This window comes from Aplysia californica, unplaced genomic scaffold, assembly GCF_000002075.1.
Source record: "Aplysia californica isolate F4 #8 unplaced genomic scaffold, AplCal3.0 scaffold00240, whole genome shotgun sequence".
Taxonomy (NCBI): Eukaryota; Metazoa; Mollusca; class Gastropoda; order Aplysiida; family Aplysiidae; genus Aplysia; species Aplysia californica.
The window spans coordinates 944,346-962,614 of record NW_004797510.1 but is presented as its reverse complement, the minus strand read 5'-3'; the positions used below and the strand labels follow the sequence as shown (position 1 = coordinate 962,614).

The 18,269-nt window shown below is 40.2% G+C and overlaps 1 protein-coding gene across 1 annotated transcript in view; it reads right to left on the bottom strand.

Moving 5' to 3' along the window:
• Window positions 1-18,269, bottom strand: part of LOC101859488 — a gene marked incomplete in the record, with an annotated part of 48,761 nt that overhangs the window by 4,737 nt on the left and 25,755 nt on the right. The window contains 1 exon segment of the mRNA XM_035970239.1: window positions 2,480-2,633. Within this exon segment, the coding sequence (XP_035826132.1) occupies window positions 2,480-2,633 (154 nt within the window).

Sequence of the window (18,269 nt, the reverse complement as noted above, 5' to 3'; positions counted from 1 at the left end):
CGAAAAATCCGTGAAAATCCACACTCCAGACACCACCACCAAAAATCTATTCCATATATAAAAAATTCAACAGAAAATAATTTTTAGTACTACCTCTTTTCTTCATTCTGTGAAAATTTCATGAAGATTGGATGAAAAATGGTTGAGTTATTCAAAAAAGTATAGAGAAAAGTCGCATTTTGAGAAAACGGCCGATAAAGAAAAATAAAATACTGACTTTATGAGGAAATGGCGGTTACAAACATGTCCGGTATGGGAAAAAATACAGTTTTTGGGGGTTCTTATGCCATGAAATAGTTGTACGAGAGGCTAAGGAAGCTGAAAAATGCCTACAACTCAAATTCCATGATTTTTAGCCGAATTTTGATTTTGGGGGTGTAGCCCCCCCCCCTTAACAATACATGCAATTGAATGTGTGGGATAATATATACAGCATTATGTGGTGATAAAATCACGTTTTGGTATTTGTGGTCTTTATTATTTTTTGTGTATATACTTTAACGATTCTTACAAAGGTTGGAAAGAGCAAACAACAATAACAATAACAACATGGTAAACAAATAGAGTCTAAGTTTTTAAAGAACAACAACAGCAAACACGTGAAACAGATACGTTATAAAATGCAACAGCAACAACAACAATAGCTACAACAACCACAACATCAACAACATTAATATCAACAACAACTACAACATTAGCATCTTCAACACAACAACAACAACAACAACAACAACAACAACACTAACAGCAATATAGGAAATAAATAGTTTTAAAGTACAATAACAACAACAACAACCGTAACATTAACAAGTACAACAACAACAACAAACATAAGAAACAGATAAGTTTAAAACTTCAACAGCAACAACAATAACAGCAACACCATCACCACCACCACCACCAACAACAACAACCGAAACATCAACAGAAACAACAACAACAACAAAAACAACTGCTACACTTTGAGACCGCACTCACCCTTTGGAGTTGGAATGTGAGGCCAACAAGTGTCCTAGAGACACTAACACATCGGCCACAAGGGGATGCGAACGCCCAAACCACTGGCTCCGTAGGCGAGCTGCCTCTCTGAGACAGGACTCGGCGCGCAGAAAGTCTTCTTGTGACGCTCTGTAAAGAGAGAACCGCATATCACCGTGCACGTTAGAGTTATGCAGCGAAAAAAACAAAACAACAAACAAACAAACAAATAAACTAAACCCTGCAAAAACACAGTACGCTAACTGCTGCCTTGTGGTTGATGGTGTAGCTTTAGTTGAGCTACTGTTGCTGCTGTTAGTATTGTTGCTGTTGTTGTGATTGTTGCTATTGTTATTACTGCTGCTGCTGCTGCTGCTGTTATTATTGCAGCTGTTCTTGTTATAGTAGTTTTTCTTGTTACTGTTGCTGTTGCAGTTGTCATGGTTGATGATTTTGGTTTACAATTTTGTCGTTGCGTTTGGGTTGTTTTTTTCCTTGCTGTTCTTGTAGCTGCAGTTAGGGGCTGGAGATATAACACGCATTTGACTATTAAAAGCAAGACTGATATTATGTTGTTCTTCATTTGGGCGTAACTGTCGAGGCCCACACTGCGCTCGCTTCACAGCCAAGCTTTTATACTGCCCTCATTTTAAAAAAATACAGTTAAAAATAATATGCAGTTTTAAAATTTGACAGGAGAGCCAAAAATCGGAATGTTGTACCCAAGAAAACAACATTTGTAAAAGAAAACAAGGTAGTTATTATCGAAATTGTATTCTTAAAAATATTGACTTGGAATGTTGGCAAAGAGTTTTCTAGGTAAATAGAAAAACGTGTATTTGGCTCTCCTGTAAAATTGTAAAAACTGCATATACTCTACTTTGTATGTATACACATGACGGAAGTATAGAGATCATCAAAGAGTGGCAGCCATGACAGACAGTGCACGAATCTAAAAGTACAATTCTATGATTACAAGCCATGAGAAGGAATCCAATGATGATAAACCAAACCCTACAAAAACACAGTTCGCTAACTGCTGCCTTGAGGTTGATGGTGTAGCTTTAATTTGTTGGGCTACTGTTGCTGCTGTTAGTATTGTTGCCAACTGTTTCAAAACTCAATCAGGGACACCCAACGATTTAACACTAGATTGCGCAACAAAGAATAACATTACCTCAAACGGGACTAGTTTTGATACTTATATAATAATATATAACATTTATATAGATCTAGCGCATTTCCAAAAAAAGTAGCTCAATGCGCTTTACATTGAAATACCCATTTTGAAAACCTTTTTTACTACTTCTTTTCTTCTCAAATATATATATATACACGCACACACACACACACACACACACACACACACACACACACACACACACACACATCAAATGGGACTGGTTTTGATATAGCATTCAAATTCCCAGTTGCCGAATCCGGGACACTCTCGGCAAATTCGGGATAGTTTGCAGACTTGCTACTGTGACACGTTCCTCACCTAAGCTGTCCCAGGTTGTAGTGTACACAGGACTTGAGCACAAAGCAGTCCGGGTTGTCGGCCAGGCCCTCTAACGCCTCCTTCAGCAGTTCCTCCGCGTCAAATAGTTCCTCCTGGCCCACCTTCAGCCGCCCATGGCAACACAGGAGCAGCGCTGTGGGAGGAGGTGAAAATAGAAATTATAGGTTAAACGCCCCTACAACACTATTAGGTTATTTAAGAGGCGGGACCTCCGAGTTTAACGTACATCTCCGAAAGGACCCAGCCAAAACGGACATTCATGTAAAGTCGAGATCTCAAAGTCGCGACCCGCGGGCCAACCGTTGTGTTTGTCCGGCTCAAATGTAAATGAGCTATTCGAATACGAATAAGCGCTGCAATGTCTTTGGCAGCAGCAAGGAGTAGGTTAAAAGTTAATTAAGAAGATATGCTCTAAATAAAAAAATCAATTGTACTTTTAAATAATTACTTGAAACCTTTTTTCTTCATGTTTTATTTTTTACTGGGTTCTTTTGTGGAATACATGATGCGGCCCAGGCTCACCCGGTCCCCACCCCTAGTCGCCTCCGATAATTTGAGTTTGAAATCCCTGTTTAGGCCATTTAGAAAGTGAGTGAGAAAAGTGGAAAATGATTGGGAGAGGGGGTAGAGGGGCAAAAAGTTAGCACAATAGGCCCCTTGCAACATGTTAAAAGAATCTTTTATTTTTCGTTTGCATGTAGTCATCATCATCATCACCATCATCATCATCATCATCATCATCATCATCATCATCATCATCATCATCATCATCATCATCATCATCATCATTTTAGATAGCAGGGAATAAAAAAAAGGGTTTGAGACTTAGTAGGCTTTTCAAATTTAATATTTAATCATCATCATCATCATTATCATCCTCATCCTCATCATTCAAATTTAATATTTAATCATCATCATCATCATTATCATCATCATCATCATCATCATCATCATCATCATCATCATCATCATCATCATCATCATCATCATTCTGACCATGATGTTTTCAGCACTTGCGTTGTTAAACACATACAACAGTACAATAGCCAAACACTCGACCCTCATTTTTTCACTTCAATATTAACCATACATCTCTGTCGCAATCAGAATCATTGTATTTCAGAACATTGCACGGAAATGAATATAGGCCCAAAGGCAGTATTTTTCGAGACCCCATTGGATGTTTTCAGGCTGCTGAATACACTTCCTACTTCCCATTTCATGGTGAGTTTTGTGTGTGTGTGTGTTTGTTCTTTTTGTTTTTTGTTTTAAGTTTTGGTGGGGGGTTTTTTTGTGTGTTTTTTTTTTGGGGGGGGGTTGGGTTTTTTGTTGTTGCTTTTTAAAAAAATTGGTCTTTACATCATCATTTCTCTCAGTCAATGTCTTTTCATTGATAACCTGTCTGTGATAGAAATCAATATTGATGCCTATCCCCTTTCCAACCCCAGCCCCCTTACTCCGAATAAAAAGAGTAACGGTGGGTGCAAAAAAAAAGGGAGGGGGGAGAAGAAATATATCTGACTAGAATCTATATTCAAGGCTCTATAAAGCAGATATGTCGCATGACACTTTCCTTAAGTGGACAAATTTATTTCAATACCTTTACAAAAATGTTACAAGCCACACTAGTTGTCACACACGGAGACGGCAAATAGCATGACAAAGATTACATCATATTTCAAAATTGTTGAAAGTATGACGTTCTATATTGTACCACTCTTGTACAATGCAAGTCATGCACTTGTACTTCAAAAGCTCACAAACAACATGTTGAAGATGGGATGTTCTTTCTTCTACAATTTTCTCAAACGCTCGTGGAAAAAAAGATGCTTGATACGTGGCTTACTCTGTCAACAATGAATCAGAAGTAATTTGATAACTGTGAAAATAAGTTTTTATTCAAGTTCAGTTTTGAGCGTTTTGACTGCATTCTCGACAACAGATTAAGCGACCCCCACCCCTCTTTTTTTCAACCTTTTCCCCGTTGAAATTAAAGGCTTTGATCCGTATTGCAAGCTCGAGATGCGAGCAGAAGTTGAGCCATTGAAATGTCCAGACGAACTTCCTGGGTACATATCCTGGCTTAAAGCTCATGAAAATGGAAGAGGGATTTACGGTACACTGAAATCAATAAACTTAGAATCCATTTAAAACTTATGAAAAATGGAAGAAAGACTTACTTTACACACAAATCAATAAACTTTGATTCCATTTAAAAATCAAAGCTTCAAATGAATTTCACACTCACGTAAAAAGAACAAGAAGAACAATTAATTAGCATAACTGTAAAATATGTTTAACAATAACAACATTCCAACACACCAATCTAATAATAATATAAAATGTATTATGAAGGACAGCCCCAAAACAAAACGCAACGCTGGTCTATTTACCCTTCAACGTTGTCCCTCACCGCCCTCCCTAAATCCCAAAGAAGAAAAAAAAACAGGAGGAAGAGGAGGAGGAGGAGGAGGAGGAGGAGGAGGAGGAGGAGGAGGGGGTGGAGGAGGAGGAGGAGGAGGAGGAGGAGGAGGAGGAGGAGGAGGAGGAGGAGGAGGAGGAGGAGAAGGAGAAGAAGGAGAAGAAGAAGAAGAAGGAGAAGGAGAAGGAGAAGGAGAAGGAGAAGGAGAAGAAGAAGAAGAAGAAGAAGAAGAAGAAGAAGAAGAAGAAGAAGAAGAAGAAGAAGAAGAAGAAGAAGAAGAAGAAGAAGAAGAAGAAGAAGAAGAAGAAGAAGAAGAAGAAGAAGAAGAAGAAGAAGAAGAAGAAAAGACCCCAACGAAGACGTGTTCAGCCTTCAGTTGAAGAAACAACGATCAATAACACCAAGTAAGTAACACGATATTTCTCCATTCAACACTATAGCCTACACCCGGGTGACTTCTAGCCACCAAAAAGGCACGAGAGTCTCCCTGTACAGAGCACGGAGCTTCGTTAGAGTTTTGAGTTTGAGTAAACAGAAGCAAATCGATATAATAAAGGCCATAAATAGGAAGGAAAACAAAGGACAGATAGAAACGACAAGGAAAAAGAAAATACGTAGGACCTCTCAGTCGCGCATTCCAACAATCCTCGTGTAGCTTTAAAAAAAAGTGTGCGTGTCACCAGTACAAAATTAGTGTAATAAACTACCTTGGAGGGAACTAAATTGGAGTTCGTTGATATAATTACTTGAAATTTCTCTCTCTGGCCAAATTTTGGCTCATGGTTTGCCTCGAAGAACCTAATTGGCTGAACGTTTTTCCCCTTTTTTAAGATTTTATCAGTTTCTGCTGGCTTGGGGTGAATGGACAAACTGATATTTGGGGAGATAATACCCCGCTCCATTTATTCCTATCTCTTGAAAGTTATCCGAACCTCCAAATCTCGTGACCTTTACCTTATTATTAAAAACGCCCCCCCCCCTCCCTAAAATACCTCCAAAAACCAGTGTGAGCCTTAGACCATAATAAATTTGCAGCACATGGGACTTGTTTCCGGAAAAATGCGTGTGCAGCCTCTGTGCTATCGTAATAAAATAACGCACAGCAATACTGTAAAAGAAGCGGGCGTCAAATTAATAATAATAATTTTAAAAAACCCACAGCAAGTAGGGCAATCAGGAGAATATAATTGCAAGAGCAATCACTGGGAAGGCCAGTCTATCACGCTACGAAGGACAACGTCGCTGATAAACTTGGCTGTAACGTGCAAGTTCTTCTTTTGATTCCATTTGAGGTCCAGTCTCTGTCGCATTCCTTCTGGGTTTTTTTTCTTAGGTGTCTCGAAAACGACATCGACTTTGAAACTACCCAAATTCCGCTTAGAATGGGGTTTAGATTCACTATTTGGTTTTAAAGAGAATGTAATTTCAAGAATTTAGACTTCCCATTGAGAGTGAGTTTGAGTAAAGAGAAGAAGCACATCGACACAACAATGGTCATATTTACTGCCGGGAAAAAGTAAAACAGACAGACAGAAACAACTGGGGGAAAGTAAAGAAGTGGAACCTACTAGTGGGGCCCTTCAATCACCTGTAAGACATCCCATAAACACTCCATAATGTAAGAGTTATATATCTATATCTATATCTATCTATCTATCTATATATATATCTATCTATCTATCTATCTATCTATCTATATATATATATATATATATATATATTATTATAAAGATATTGAAACGACTGACAATCTTAAAACAAAACACACGATAAAGGAGAACCGGGGGAGCTTATAATGTAGAAAATTTAAGAAAAGGAGAAAGGATGAAAAGAGAGTACGTTTAATGCCCCTATCAACACTGTTATGTCATTAAAGAGGCAGGATCTCCAGGTTCAACTTTCATCTCCGAAAGAACCGAGCCAAATAGGAGATTTGTCTTTCCCAAGAATACAATATCGGAGAAATGAGGCGTTGGTGGCCTAGTGGTTAGGCTCTCGGACTCGCAACCGTAAGGTCGTGGGTTCCAATCCCGTCAGGGGCCCGACGTTTTGTCCTTGGGAAAGGCACTTTGCACAAATTTTCCTCACTTCACCCAGGTGGGAATGGGTACCTGGCCATAGACAGTGAACGATCTTGTCAGTTTGATAGTGTTTGAGCGCGTGAAATCCGCAGCTTGCACGGTATGCTTCCGCGGAAGCTGGGAATGTTTCGGAGTGTTCTCAGAGGGTCTTTTTGTTTTTGTAAAGTGTTTTACGGCGCTCGCAACTGCATTAGGTCATATGAGCGCGCGGGACACACCTAATATTTTCAGTTGGTAGGAAATTTTGAATTTTGCCCGGGTGGCGGCCGAAGCCTACTGTTATCGATTTTAGACCACCAAGGGTTCTTTAACGTGCGCAACTTACACACGGGCCCTCCGAAATTTTTCGCCCTTGTCCGAGAAGGCTAGGTGTAGTTTTTTCTTACCAGAAGATCATGGGTGTGGCAGAAAGACAGCAGCAAGGAGGAGCCAAGGAGTAGCAGTAGAAAGAGCCAGGAGCCCAAAGGAGGGGGCAAAGGAGGTGAGGGGGTGGGGGCAGAAAGAGGACATGAAAGCAGACAACAGAACATTGCTAGAGAGCAGGAAAGGAGGTGAAAGGAGACAATTTTAGAGAAGAAAAGTTTTCGGTCGCTACCCGGATTCGAACCCGGGACCTTTGAATGAGAGGCCAACACCTTAACCTCTATACCACGAGAGCCCCCTCAGAGGGTCTGCTGGGGTAATAATAGCTGTAAAGCGCATAGAGCATGCTCTTGAGCATGGATATGCGCTATATAAATGCAATTATTATTATCATTATTATTAGAAATCCATGGCATCACGTCCAACTGTGTCGGGTCATGCAAGTAAAAGGAGCAGGATTTTTCCCAACGTTTCTCCAACCCTCTTATTTTTTTTCTCCATCAAAAAAGACAAAAATTAAAAAAAAAAAAAAAAAAAAGAAAACTAACTGGAACAAGACAAAGCAAAATCTAAATATACAATGAACGAAAACGTTGTTTAAAAGTTGAAAAGTAGCGTCGAGACGACTGTTGTAAACGAAAAGGCTTTATTCCCTTTTTTCTTCTATTTTTACGTTATTCCGACTTCTCACTTTCTTCTTCAACTTTTGAGGGGGGGGGGGGTTATTCGGAGAGCTGGAACGGTATTATGTACGACCTGCAGTTTAATTATATTCATTTCCTTCATTCTTCGAGGATCCTGTCCTATCAATGCTTATAATATTGAGTCGAATGGCAAGTCGGTCGTTTCATGAGAGGGAACGGAACAAAGCACGTTAGGGCTTGAGTGTCGTTCGGTCGGTAACCAAACTCGGCATGGGGTAAGCGACGGAACAGCTCATTATGGCTCGACATGTCCCCCCGTGCCTTATCGTCAAGTGTTGTTTTCATCGACTGGAAAGAAAAGTAAAGCCCGCCATGATTGAAGGGAAAGTAACATTGTTCTGCCGGGAGATCATGTTGGACAGATCTACTACCTGAAATTAAATGATTAAATGCATATATTTATATATTTTATTGATACTTAATTATTTTTCTTTCTCTTTCTTCTATTCTCGCCTCCTGGTACCCGCCTTTTCTCTCTCTCTCTCCCTCTCTCCCTCTCTCTCTCTCTCTCTCTCTTTCTCTCTCTCTCCCTCTCTCTCTCTCTCTCTCTCTCTCTCTCTCTCTCTCTCTCTCTCTCTCTCTCTCTCTCTCTCACTCTCTGTTCCACTCTAGTCCCCCCCCCCCCCCCACCCTCTAATTTTCTCGCTCACTGGCCTTCCTTATCCCTAATATTCTAGGGTGCCAAAACGATTTATTGGAAGCGCACATAAAAGTCTTGTGTGTGTGTATGTGTGTGTGTGTGTGTGTGTGTGTGTGTGTGTGTGTGTGTGTGTGTGTGTGTGTGTGCGTGCGTGCGTGCGTGCGCGTGCGTGTGTGTATGTGTGTGCGTGCGTGCGCAAGAGGGTGTATAATGCTTTAGAACAAGAAAAAGATCAAGACAGCACAGAGGCAAAATATTCGAGAAGAAGGGGGGGGGGGTGGTGGTGCAAGAGAAAAGACCAATATAAGAGGATGGTGGGTTTGCAGAGGGGGGGGGGGTGTCAGGGGCTGGCCGACACAGACAGTTCCCCATTATAAAGAAAACACAGCCGCCTTGAAAGGGCTTCACGTTGACTTTCTTCCACCTCGATCATTAACGTTCGATCTCCTGCTCTCATTGATCTCGGGGATTTCTTTGCCTGGCAGCAACAACAATATTATTCTTTCGTCACCTTCGGATATGAGGCACAGGGGTCGACTGGGTCGGCCAAGACACGACAGGAATCTTGCTGTCATTTTTTGAAAATACAGTATATGCAATTTTTAAAATAATACTATAGCAAAGCCAAAAACTGAATGTTGTTACCAATAAAACATCATTTGCTTTATAAAAGATAACATTCTGGGGAACAACGTTCTTTTTTTCCTTTTTCTTTCTTTTTTTTTCTCTCCAATAATATTGTAAAAACTGTATAAAATATACTGTACGTGGCGTCGGTGGCCTAGTGGTTAGGCTCTCGGACTCGCAACCGTAAGGTCGTGGGTTCGAATCCCGTCAAGGGCCTGACGTTGTGTCCTTGGGAAAGGCACTTTACACGAATTTTCCTCACTTCACCCAGGTGGAAATGAGTACCCGGCTATAGACAGCGAAAGATCTTGTCAGTTTGTTAGTGTTTGAGCGCTTAATCAGCTGCTTGCACTGTATGCTTCCCGGGGAGCTGAGAATGTTTCGGAGTGTTCTATGGTCTGCTGGGGTAATAATATAGTGTAAAGCGCATAGAGCCTGCTGTTGAGCGGGGATATGCGCTATACAAATGCTATCTGTTATTATTATTATTATTTAAAAAATACGGCAGAATTCTGCTGAAAGTTTTATATGAAATTCATCCTATGAGGACGTGGCGAACATGTACAGCAGTTGAACAAAGACAGTGTTGTGGCATATTTCATACCATCATACACAATATCAGAAACACGAATTTGTAAGTTTAATAGTAAACGTTTTGTTGCCAGCCTTTTTAAGTTTCTCATAAAGAAAGTAGAATAGAAAAAGCTATATATAATACGAATAACAAAGTAATGCTTCTGTATTTTTAAATTGCGCGTCTTAGGGCGTTGTAGAATTAGCATAATGTGCGTCCTCATGTGCAATGAGTTTAAGCGGTGGCAGAAAGATCGTTCGTGAGTTACAGTTTTTGAGAAACCTAATTGAAGCGGGAATATGAACTAAAGTGGTGGTAGTCGAATTTAGTTTTAGTTAGAATTCATGGCACTTGCAACACAAATAAGTTATATACGTGCAAGAGATTAGATGCTTTTGTTAGTTTCATTAACCAGTCAACTATCTCTCTCTCTCTCTCTCTCTCTCTCTCTCTCTCTCTCTCTCTCTCTCTCTCTCTCTCTCTCTCTCTCTCCCTCTCTCTCTCCCTCTCTCTCTCTCTCTCTCTCTCTCTCTCTCTCTCTCTCTCTCTCTCTCTCTATCTATCTATCTATCTATCTATCTATCTATCTATCTATCTATCTATCTATCTATCTATCTATCTATCTATCTATCTAATTATCTCTATCTTTCTATCCACCTATCTCTATCTCTTTTTCTCTCTCTCTTTCTCTCCCCCCCCCCTCTCTCTCTCTCTCTCCCTACCTCTCTTGCTCTCGACCCTCCAATCCACAGACGTTCGAAGCGTAGTAGCAGAGTCATTCGAAAGCAGTGACATTTTAATGAACAATGAATTTTTGTCTCTTTTTATCTTAACCTGTCGTAAAAAGTAAATTATTATATCTAAAACATACAGAGACACTTTGTACATAATGATACCGAGACAGGGTGTTAAAGGAATCCAACAAGAGTTATAAAATAGTATGCATCTAAATACAAATAAGTTGTTTCTTTTTAATTCGCACTGTGGGTGATTAGGGAGCATTCTGGTGTGGTTTACTCCTTTTATTTCCTTTTAAACATCTATCGTCTTTAACTGTCATCTCTCTAGAGCTATTCCTTTTACGTTACTCTCTAGTAAAACACCTAATCTCCGCCACACCATGACCTAATTTTGTTCTCGCAAAACCCTTAGGAACTAATATATATATATATATATATATATATATATATATATTCGCACATGATATTCGAACAGCACGAAAAGTGCCTTCACACTTCGAAGTTTCCGAGGAGTTTGGTATCCTCAAATTCACACAGCACAACTACACAGATAATGCCCAATCTAGAGGCAGCAGCACAGATGAAAACCTCGCTACCATAAGTAAGGAATTCCAGGCAGGCGCCGGTAGGTCCCCACAGAACCGAGAAAACAACATTCTTAATAAGCTCATGCTTATATACACAAAGGATTAAAGGTTAGACAAAACGTGATAAGACTCACTGCTGGGAGTATTACTATTGTATGGGTTTTCACGCTCCTTTTCACTCTGTAACGTTATTTACAAATCGGACTCCCCTGATTTTATCGTCAATCTCTAACAAATCGGAACGAATCGGTGGGGGAGGTATGAAAACCACCAAAGCGAGCAAAAAAAACCCCAAAAATGATAAAATGAAAATCACATTTAAAAGACAAAAACGCAGAGGTGGAAAAAGAAAGTGAGAAGTCAGCTGAGGGTAATTTTTTTTCAAAAACCAACAACCCGAAGACTCATGTTTACGACAGTAGTAGTCTGGCACACAAAGTCCAAACAAGCTCTTTCTTTTTTTAAAGTTTAGTTTTAGTGAGAGTTTTACGGCATTTGCAACACAATAATGTCATAAAAAGTGCCAAAGTTTAGAGGTGATGAGAGAGAGAGAGAGAGAGAGAGAGAGAGAGAGAGAGAGAGAGAGAGAGAGAGAGAGAGAGAGAGAGAGAGAGAGAGTGTGAGTGCTAGCGCGCTGTGTGTGTGGGTGTGGGTGTGTGTGTGTGTGTGTGTGTGTGTGTGTGTGTGTGTGTGTGTGTGTTTGAATGTGAAGGTGAATGTGTGTGTGTGTGTGTGTGTGTGTGTGTGTGTGTGTGTGTGTGTGTGTGTGTGTGTGTGTGTGTGTGTGTGAGAGAGAGAGAGAGAGAGAGAGAGAGAGAGAGAGAGACAATTGTGAACTGTACTCTCTATCAGCAAGCACTTTCGAGAAGATAACGACCCGGCCGTTGTGGCCAAGGCCATGTCCGATATGACACAGCAGGAGACACGTCCAATGATTGTCACTGTGTTGCTGACTTCTGAAATTCTATAAATTCTACTATAAACTTTACTGAAATATAACGCTTCCGAAAAGAAAGCAAAACGTATCTTGGCAAAATGTCACCCCGTTCCGTTATTGCGACACCCATCCCATAATGCAAGATATATCTGGTATTCTAAACCACAAACTGACGTGGATAGTTTGCATGAGACCAAAAACGACATCGATCTACAGAGACAAAGAGCAGAATAATAAAGATGTAATCATTATAAAGTTGATTTACAGTGCTCGATTGAGATCAAAACAAAACAAAATTGCCGAGTACATTTATAAACGTAGCCGATAACGATCAAATGAAGCTTTTCCATACACACATTTTCATAACAATATTAAAAAGAAGCATAAGAAGCAGACCACACCAAGGAGCCCGCCAGTCATTCATTGACCGTTTATTAACGGCAACTTTGATTGATTTCGAAAATATCATACTTTATAATTCACAAAGCTGCAAAATCCAATACAAACTTAAAACAGGAAAAAAAAACCATCCGGAAACGTTCACTGTGATTGATTGTAAATAAATTTTACGCCACCAGTAACACAGTTTACGCCATTTAGGAGGCGGGCAGCTCATATCCTGCCCGTAAGGGTCACCCAGGCTTAGGCGGGAGATATCATCACAGAATATGATAGAAGAATATACTCGATAGATCCTCACATTTCAGTCACACTCACATCGTCTGCGCGCAACGGCCAAAAGCCTAAATCGGTCAAACTTGATTCTGTTAAATACTATCAACAAATAAAGGATATCACTACACTGCATGTATAATGACCTAGTTTCGTTTTCCCAAGTTGTTACAATGTACGCTCCTTCTTCTTTTTTTTTTTTTTAAGAGAATGGTGATTCCAAATGTTATACAACCAAACAAAACGACTGCCATTTTTTAGGAAAGTAGTAGAGTGTTGTGCTTAATTAAAGAATAATAATAATGATAGCGGGGTTTTTTTATAAGTAAATCAAACAAGATTGTAGATACATGAAAATTTTTTGGAAATGAAAGCGGGGCGTTGACTTAACGAATGTAACAGTCTATGAAAAGAGAACGTGTGGGGATGGGGCAGTGATTTGGAGGGGTGGTAATCTTTTTAATTGATAAAAATATCTTTTTTTAAACCGTAAACGACAGCATGTCAATAAACGGAACGGGGAGAAAAGAATAAATAAGTCAATATTACACTTTGGATGAGGGAATAAACGCAAGATGCTGACAAAAAGTTACGATCGCAATTAATATAAATAAAACCAAAATCAGGCTCACGAATTGATTTCCATGACAGCGATGATTGAAAGCACACCTGTTATATATACTCCACAAGTGAAGGACAATCACCAGAGCAGCTGGCCCCACACGCCAGAAGTTGCCGATCGTGACGAGAAATCTACTGCAAGCACACAGACCCCTGGTCCATACGGCTTACGTAATCAATCACTCCACGCAACAGCGACCAGGGACGTCTGAGATTTTCACCAGTTGGACTTAACTTAGCAGTACACTACCTCAGAGTTACAAAGTTCTATCTGCTCAGTACCTAGTTTCGAGAAATTTGAGGTCACATCAGGTCAAACTTTTTCGAAATACAATTCTTTGAACATCTTGATAACGACTCTGAATAATCTTACGAATTTGATAGAGCAGAGATAGAACATTTGGTTTCTGACCCCGAGGTCTTAGTAACTCAAAACGGCCAAAATGTCAGATAGAGCGTTGTAATTCTAAAGGTAGCGGGCTGTGGACAAGGGAAGGAAAACGGCACGGTGTTAGAAAGTGCTACACACCCCTCTCGAGTCCAGTCCCTGTGCGGGCAGAGCTCTGGCTGGGTGGCTTACCTTTCAGGACGTGGAAGGATCGAAGGACTCGCAGTGAGACCAATCACAGGGATTATTATGTACTCAAGGCTCAAAAATGGTGCGCACACTCACAGAGCCCCTTCACGCCTGGCTGAAAACTCATAACACTCGGGCACAAATGGCCACAGATTAGGTTTATGTTTCGGTGCTGCAGAGCATGCGATTCCGTGCCACTATTGTTCTGCCGGGGAACAATCGGCTCGATGTAATCATTAATGAATAAACGCACTGCTCGCCGCTGCCAGGGATCAGTTAAGCGGGGTGCGCATCTACTCGACTGGTCGTATCTCTACGATCAGATTGGATCCGATCCGATCGAGCTATGTGTCAAAGAGCTAATGAATAGATTGTTTTTAGTAAGAGAGTTATGGCATTTGCAACACATAAAGGACATGTTATAAGTGCCGAAGATTAGAGAGGTTACAACAGAGTAACAAACACAAAAAGGAGGAGAGAAAAAGACGCTTGACGTTTGATAGGAAAGAAGAAGCAAATCAAACCAGAGCACCAGTCAACCATCCGCGAACAGATTGAACGCCAAACAGAAAGTTGGGATGAAAGCAGACGACAGTGCACGGTTAGAGAGCAGGATGAAAGGAGACAATTTTAGAGAAAAAAAGTTTGTGTCACTGTCAGGTTTCGAGCCCGGGACCTATTGAATGAGAGGTGAACACCGTACTTCTAGACTACGATAGCCCCCAACAGTCCTTTGTAGAACGAAACATCAATGTACCCGACCCTAGAGACAATTATGCGTACTGGAATGCGAGGCCCAATACAAAACGCCCCATCTTTCCAACGTTCGAAACGAATTAATTTGATTATCAAGATTCATTTCCTATGAGCCCGCGAAAAGCTTCCTGTTCTGGGCAAGGAAGATACAACCAACTTGTCTATAAAAAAAAAAACTCGTTTGTTTTGATCGAATTAGGTTTAAGGGAGGCAAAATGGCTTTTAAATAAGATATGAAGTCAAAATGCCTTAAGATATATATATATATATATATATATATATATATATATATATATATATATAGTATATATATATATATATATATATATATATATATATATATGTATATATATAATATATATAATAATAATTATTATTATTGCTATTATTATTATTATTATTATTATTATTATTATTATTATCATTATACAGAATTAGGAAAATGGGATAATAGTGCACAGTCTTTAATCTCAGATTAATAAACTCCTCGCCCTCGAGCAGTCTGTTACGGTCAGTTACACAGTCGAGGCCGAAAGGTCTAAGGGGCGTACAGGATATAGGGGAAAAACTGGTAGCACAAAAAATAATAAAGGATTGAAAAAAATAATAATATCAATCTCAGTTGTCCCATTCTTTCAGCTTGTACGTTTTTGTGAGTGACTGTGAGTGTGTGTGTGTGTGTGTGTGTGTGTGTGTGTGTGTGTGCGTGTGTGCGCGTGTGTGAGCGTGTGTGTGTGTGTGCGTGTGTGTGTGTGTGTATGTCCAGAGCAAGGAGATTAAAAGTTCTAAGCTCCTTGGTCCAGAGAGGAATAGACAGAGGGAGAGGGGGACGGAGTCAGGAATGTGAAAATGAGTAAGTATGCGTAAGAGCAGGCTCTCCTACGTGTGTAAGTTTGATCATTATGTGTGCATGTGTGAGGAAATGTACATGTGTGTATATGTGCAGCTGTATGCATAAATGCACGTTCATGTGTGAATTGTGACTTCTACACAAGCATTATACTATATAAGTACACGTACTTGTGCCTTGGTAGGCCGAAACGCCTACGTTTTCCACAAAAGTATAACCCGTCAGACATTGAATCCCACATCCAAAACCCACAGGCGCCTCATGCCTGCTTCACATTACAGGTAAGTGATTCGTTTTAAAGACATCCGACGTCTTGGCTGCTCGGTCCAAGTAGAGACCAAATCCAAAACCCGATATGAACCAGATCTAACTAATTTATAAATTAACTGACTTCAAAGAGATTCTAACCTCATTTGAAGTCGTGTCAAGCCTCAAACGGTCGTCGTAATAGTTATAGTAATTGTAAGCATTTTACGCCACCATCGACACCATTTAACTCATTTAGGAGGTTGGCTGCTTCGACCCTGCCCGTCAGGGCCAACCAGACTGACAGGGATACAACGTCCCAGCAGACAGACGGATATACTCAATTTAAAAAATTAGAAAAACTCCCAACGCGGGAACGGAACTCGCGTCTTCTGCGCACGATGATTAAATGCCAAACCGCAACACTACAGACGTTATTTAAATCGTCTTTCTTGTTGGAACTCGTGCCAAACGTCAAACAATATACATTACGAAGATTACCACCTTTCTCGTTAGTTGACGAACATCTATATTCGCTGTACATTATGCAACCTTTTGGCGTGTTCCCAAAGGTAAACTGAGTTGCGCATCTAAATCAGGTTATTGTCTACTCTAGAAGGCGGGCGCATTAAAAAAAATGTAGGCGTTTTATGCCCTCATCCACATAATTAGATATTATTAATATAGGGGGTGGGGGGTTCTAACCTGTTTGTCAGGATCAATCCGGGCTAAGAGGGATACAACTTCGCAGCAGAAATACAGAGATACTCCATATATAAATTCACTCCACGAGGAGATTGAACTCATAGACATATATTAACCTAGACATTGCTAGACACTGCCTTTTATTTGGCTGTAATATCGGAACCTACGATTTTTCTTTTTTTTAGAGAGAGGGAAAAAAACGGCACCCATGACAGTACATGGTCTAGGCGCACAAGTCTATGAATAAAAATAACTTGTTGAGCGCTACCAAAAGATGCCTGTCTGTAAACAGTTATTAAAGCCTCCAACATTCTCGCTGGGCAGGGGAAGGGGATTTTTTAAAGAACGAAAAATGAATGTTATTATGCCATAGACGCCTCTGTAGTAACACAGTACAGGCGTTATGTTTTATTCAATGTTGTGAAAATCTGAAGAAAACAAAGTACAAAACACAGCTCCTCTTTTCGACATTTCAATCCAATTACCAAAAGCCAGTGCCAACACATGTCACACCAAGGACGACAACCAGTTTTAAAAATGGTGAAATGGTACAGGTTTAACGCCCCTATCAATACCATTAGGTTATTTAACTGCGCTTCCCCCACGGTTTTTAATTTTAGTAGCGGTTTTACGACGCTCGCAACTGCGTAAGGTCATATGAGCGCCAAGGGGTGGATGTCAACAGAGAAGTCCTTACAGGGAATAGGGCTTAAAATTACTCTGCTTACCTCTCTAGCTTAAACAGCACAAAGTCTGCTTCGACTATCAAGGCACCCCGGAAATAGCGGGTAACAAGAGTGTGACAAACATACAGAAGAAGTAGAGGAAAATGACAATAGTAAGTGTTATGAAAGAATAAGCAGCAGTTCCCTGTTGCAGTTCAGGCAGTTATGAGCATGACATTGATGAATCAGCCCGTTTACAATTCTACTGTGCATAAGACCATATTATTATTAAAGTTTCCCCTTTGGGAGTGGCCTTAAAGACTCTTCAATCAGTAGCACCGCCCCGGGGGGCGTCCCTCCGGTTTGGTAATTGTTATCACATTTTTGGGTTTTTTAAATCTCCATTTAAAAACAGATTTCTGTCTAGATTTTACTGAAAATCTTTTATTAAAGGCACATTTAAAAAAATAATCACATCTTCTGTTGCATTTAAAGCGCGAAGCCCGCATCAATAATCACACATTTTCTAATCAAATATACCGCCACAGCGTCACAGCGTCACAGCGTCACACCTTATATTAAGTAATGATCATGTTTAAAATATCCTCGTCGCTAAAGGAAGAGTATATCGGTTTAAAGCTCTAATATACACTTTAAGGGCATGTAAGAGATGAAATGAAACCTCCAAATTAAACATCTGTCTCCGACAGGACCGAGCAAAATGGGTTGAGAGCCTTGAAAACTCCACAACATGACTCGAGTTCAAGAACACGCAGTCTGTGATTCAAAGCAGGGCTATCCTGTCTGTAGTCCAGGATGATACCAACAGAGGTAATTTAACGGGGCGCAATATCTTTATACGCAGTCTGTGATTCAAAGCAGAGCTATCCTGTCTGTAGTCCAGGATGATACCAACAGAGGTAATTTAACGGGGCGCAATATCTTTATCTCGTAATTAAGTTTTAAAAGTTTGGGGAAAGGGGGGGGGCTGGAGAGAGAGAG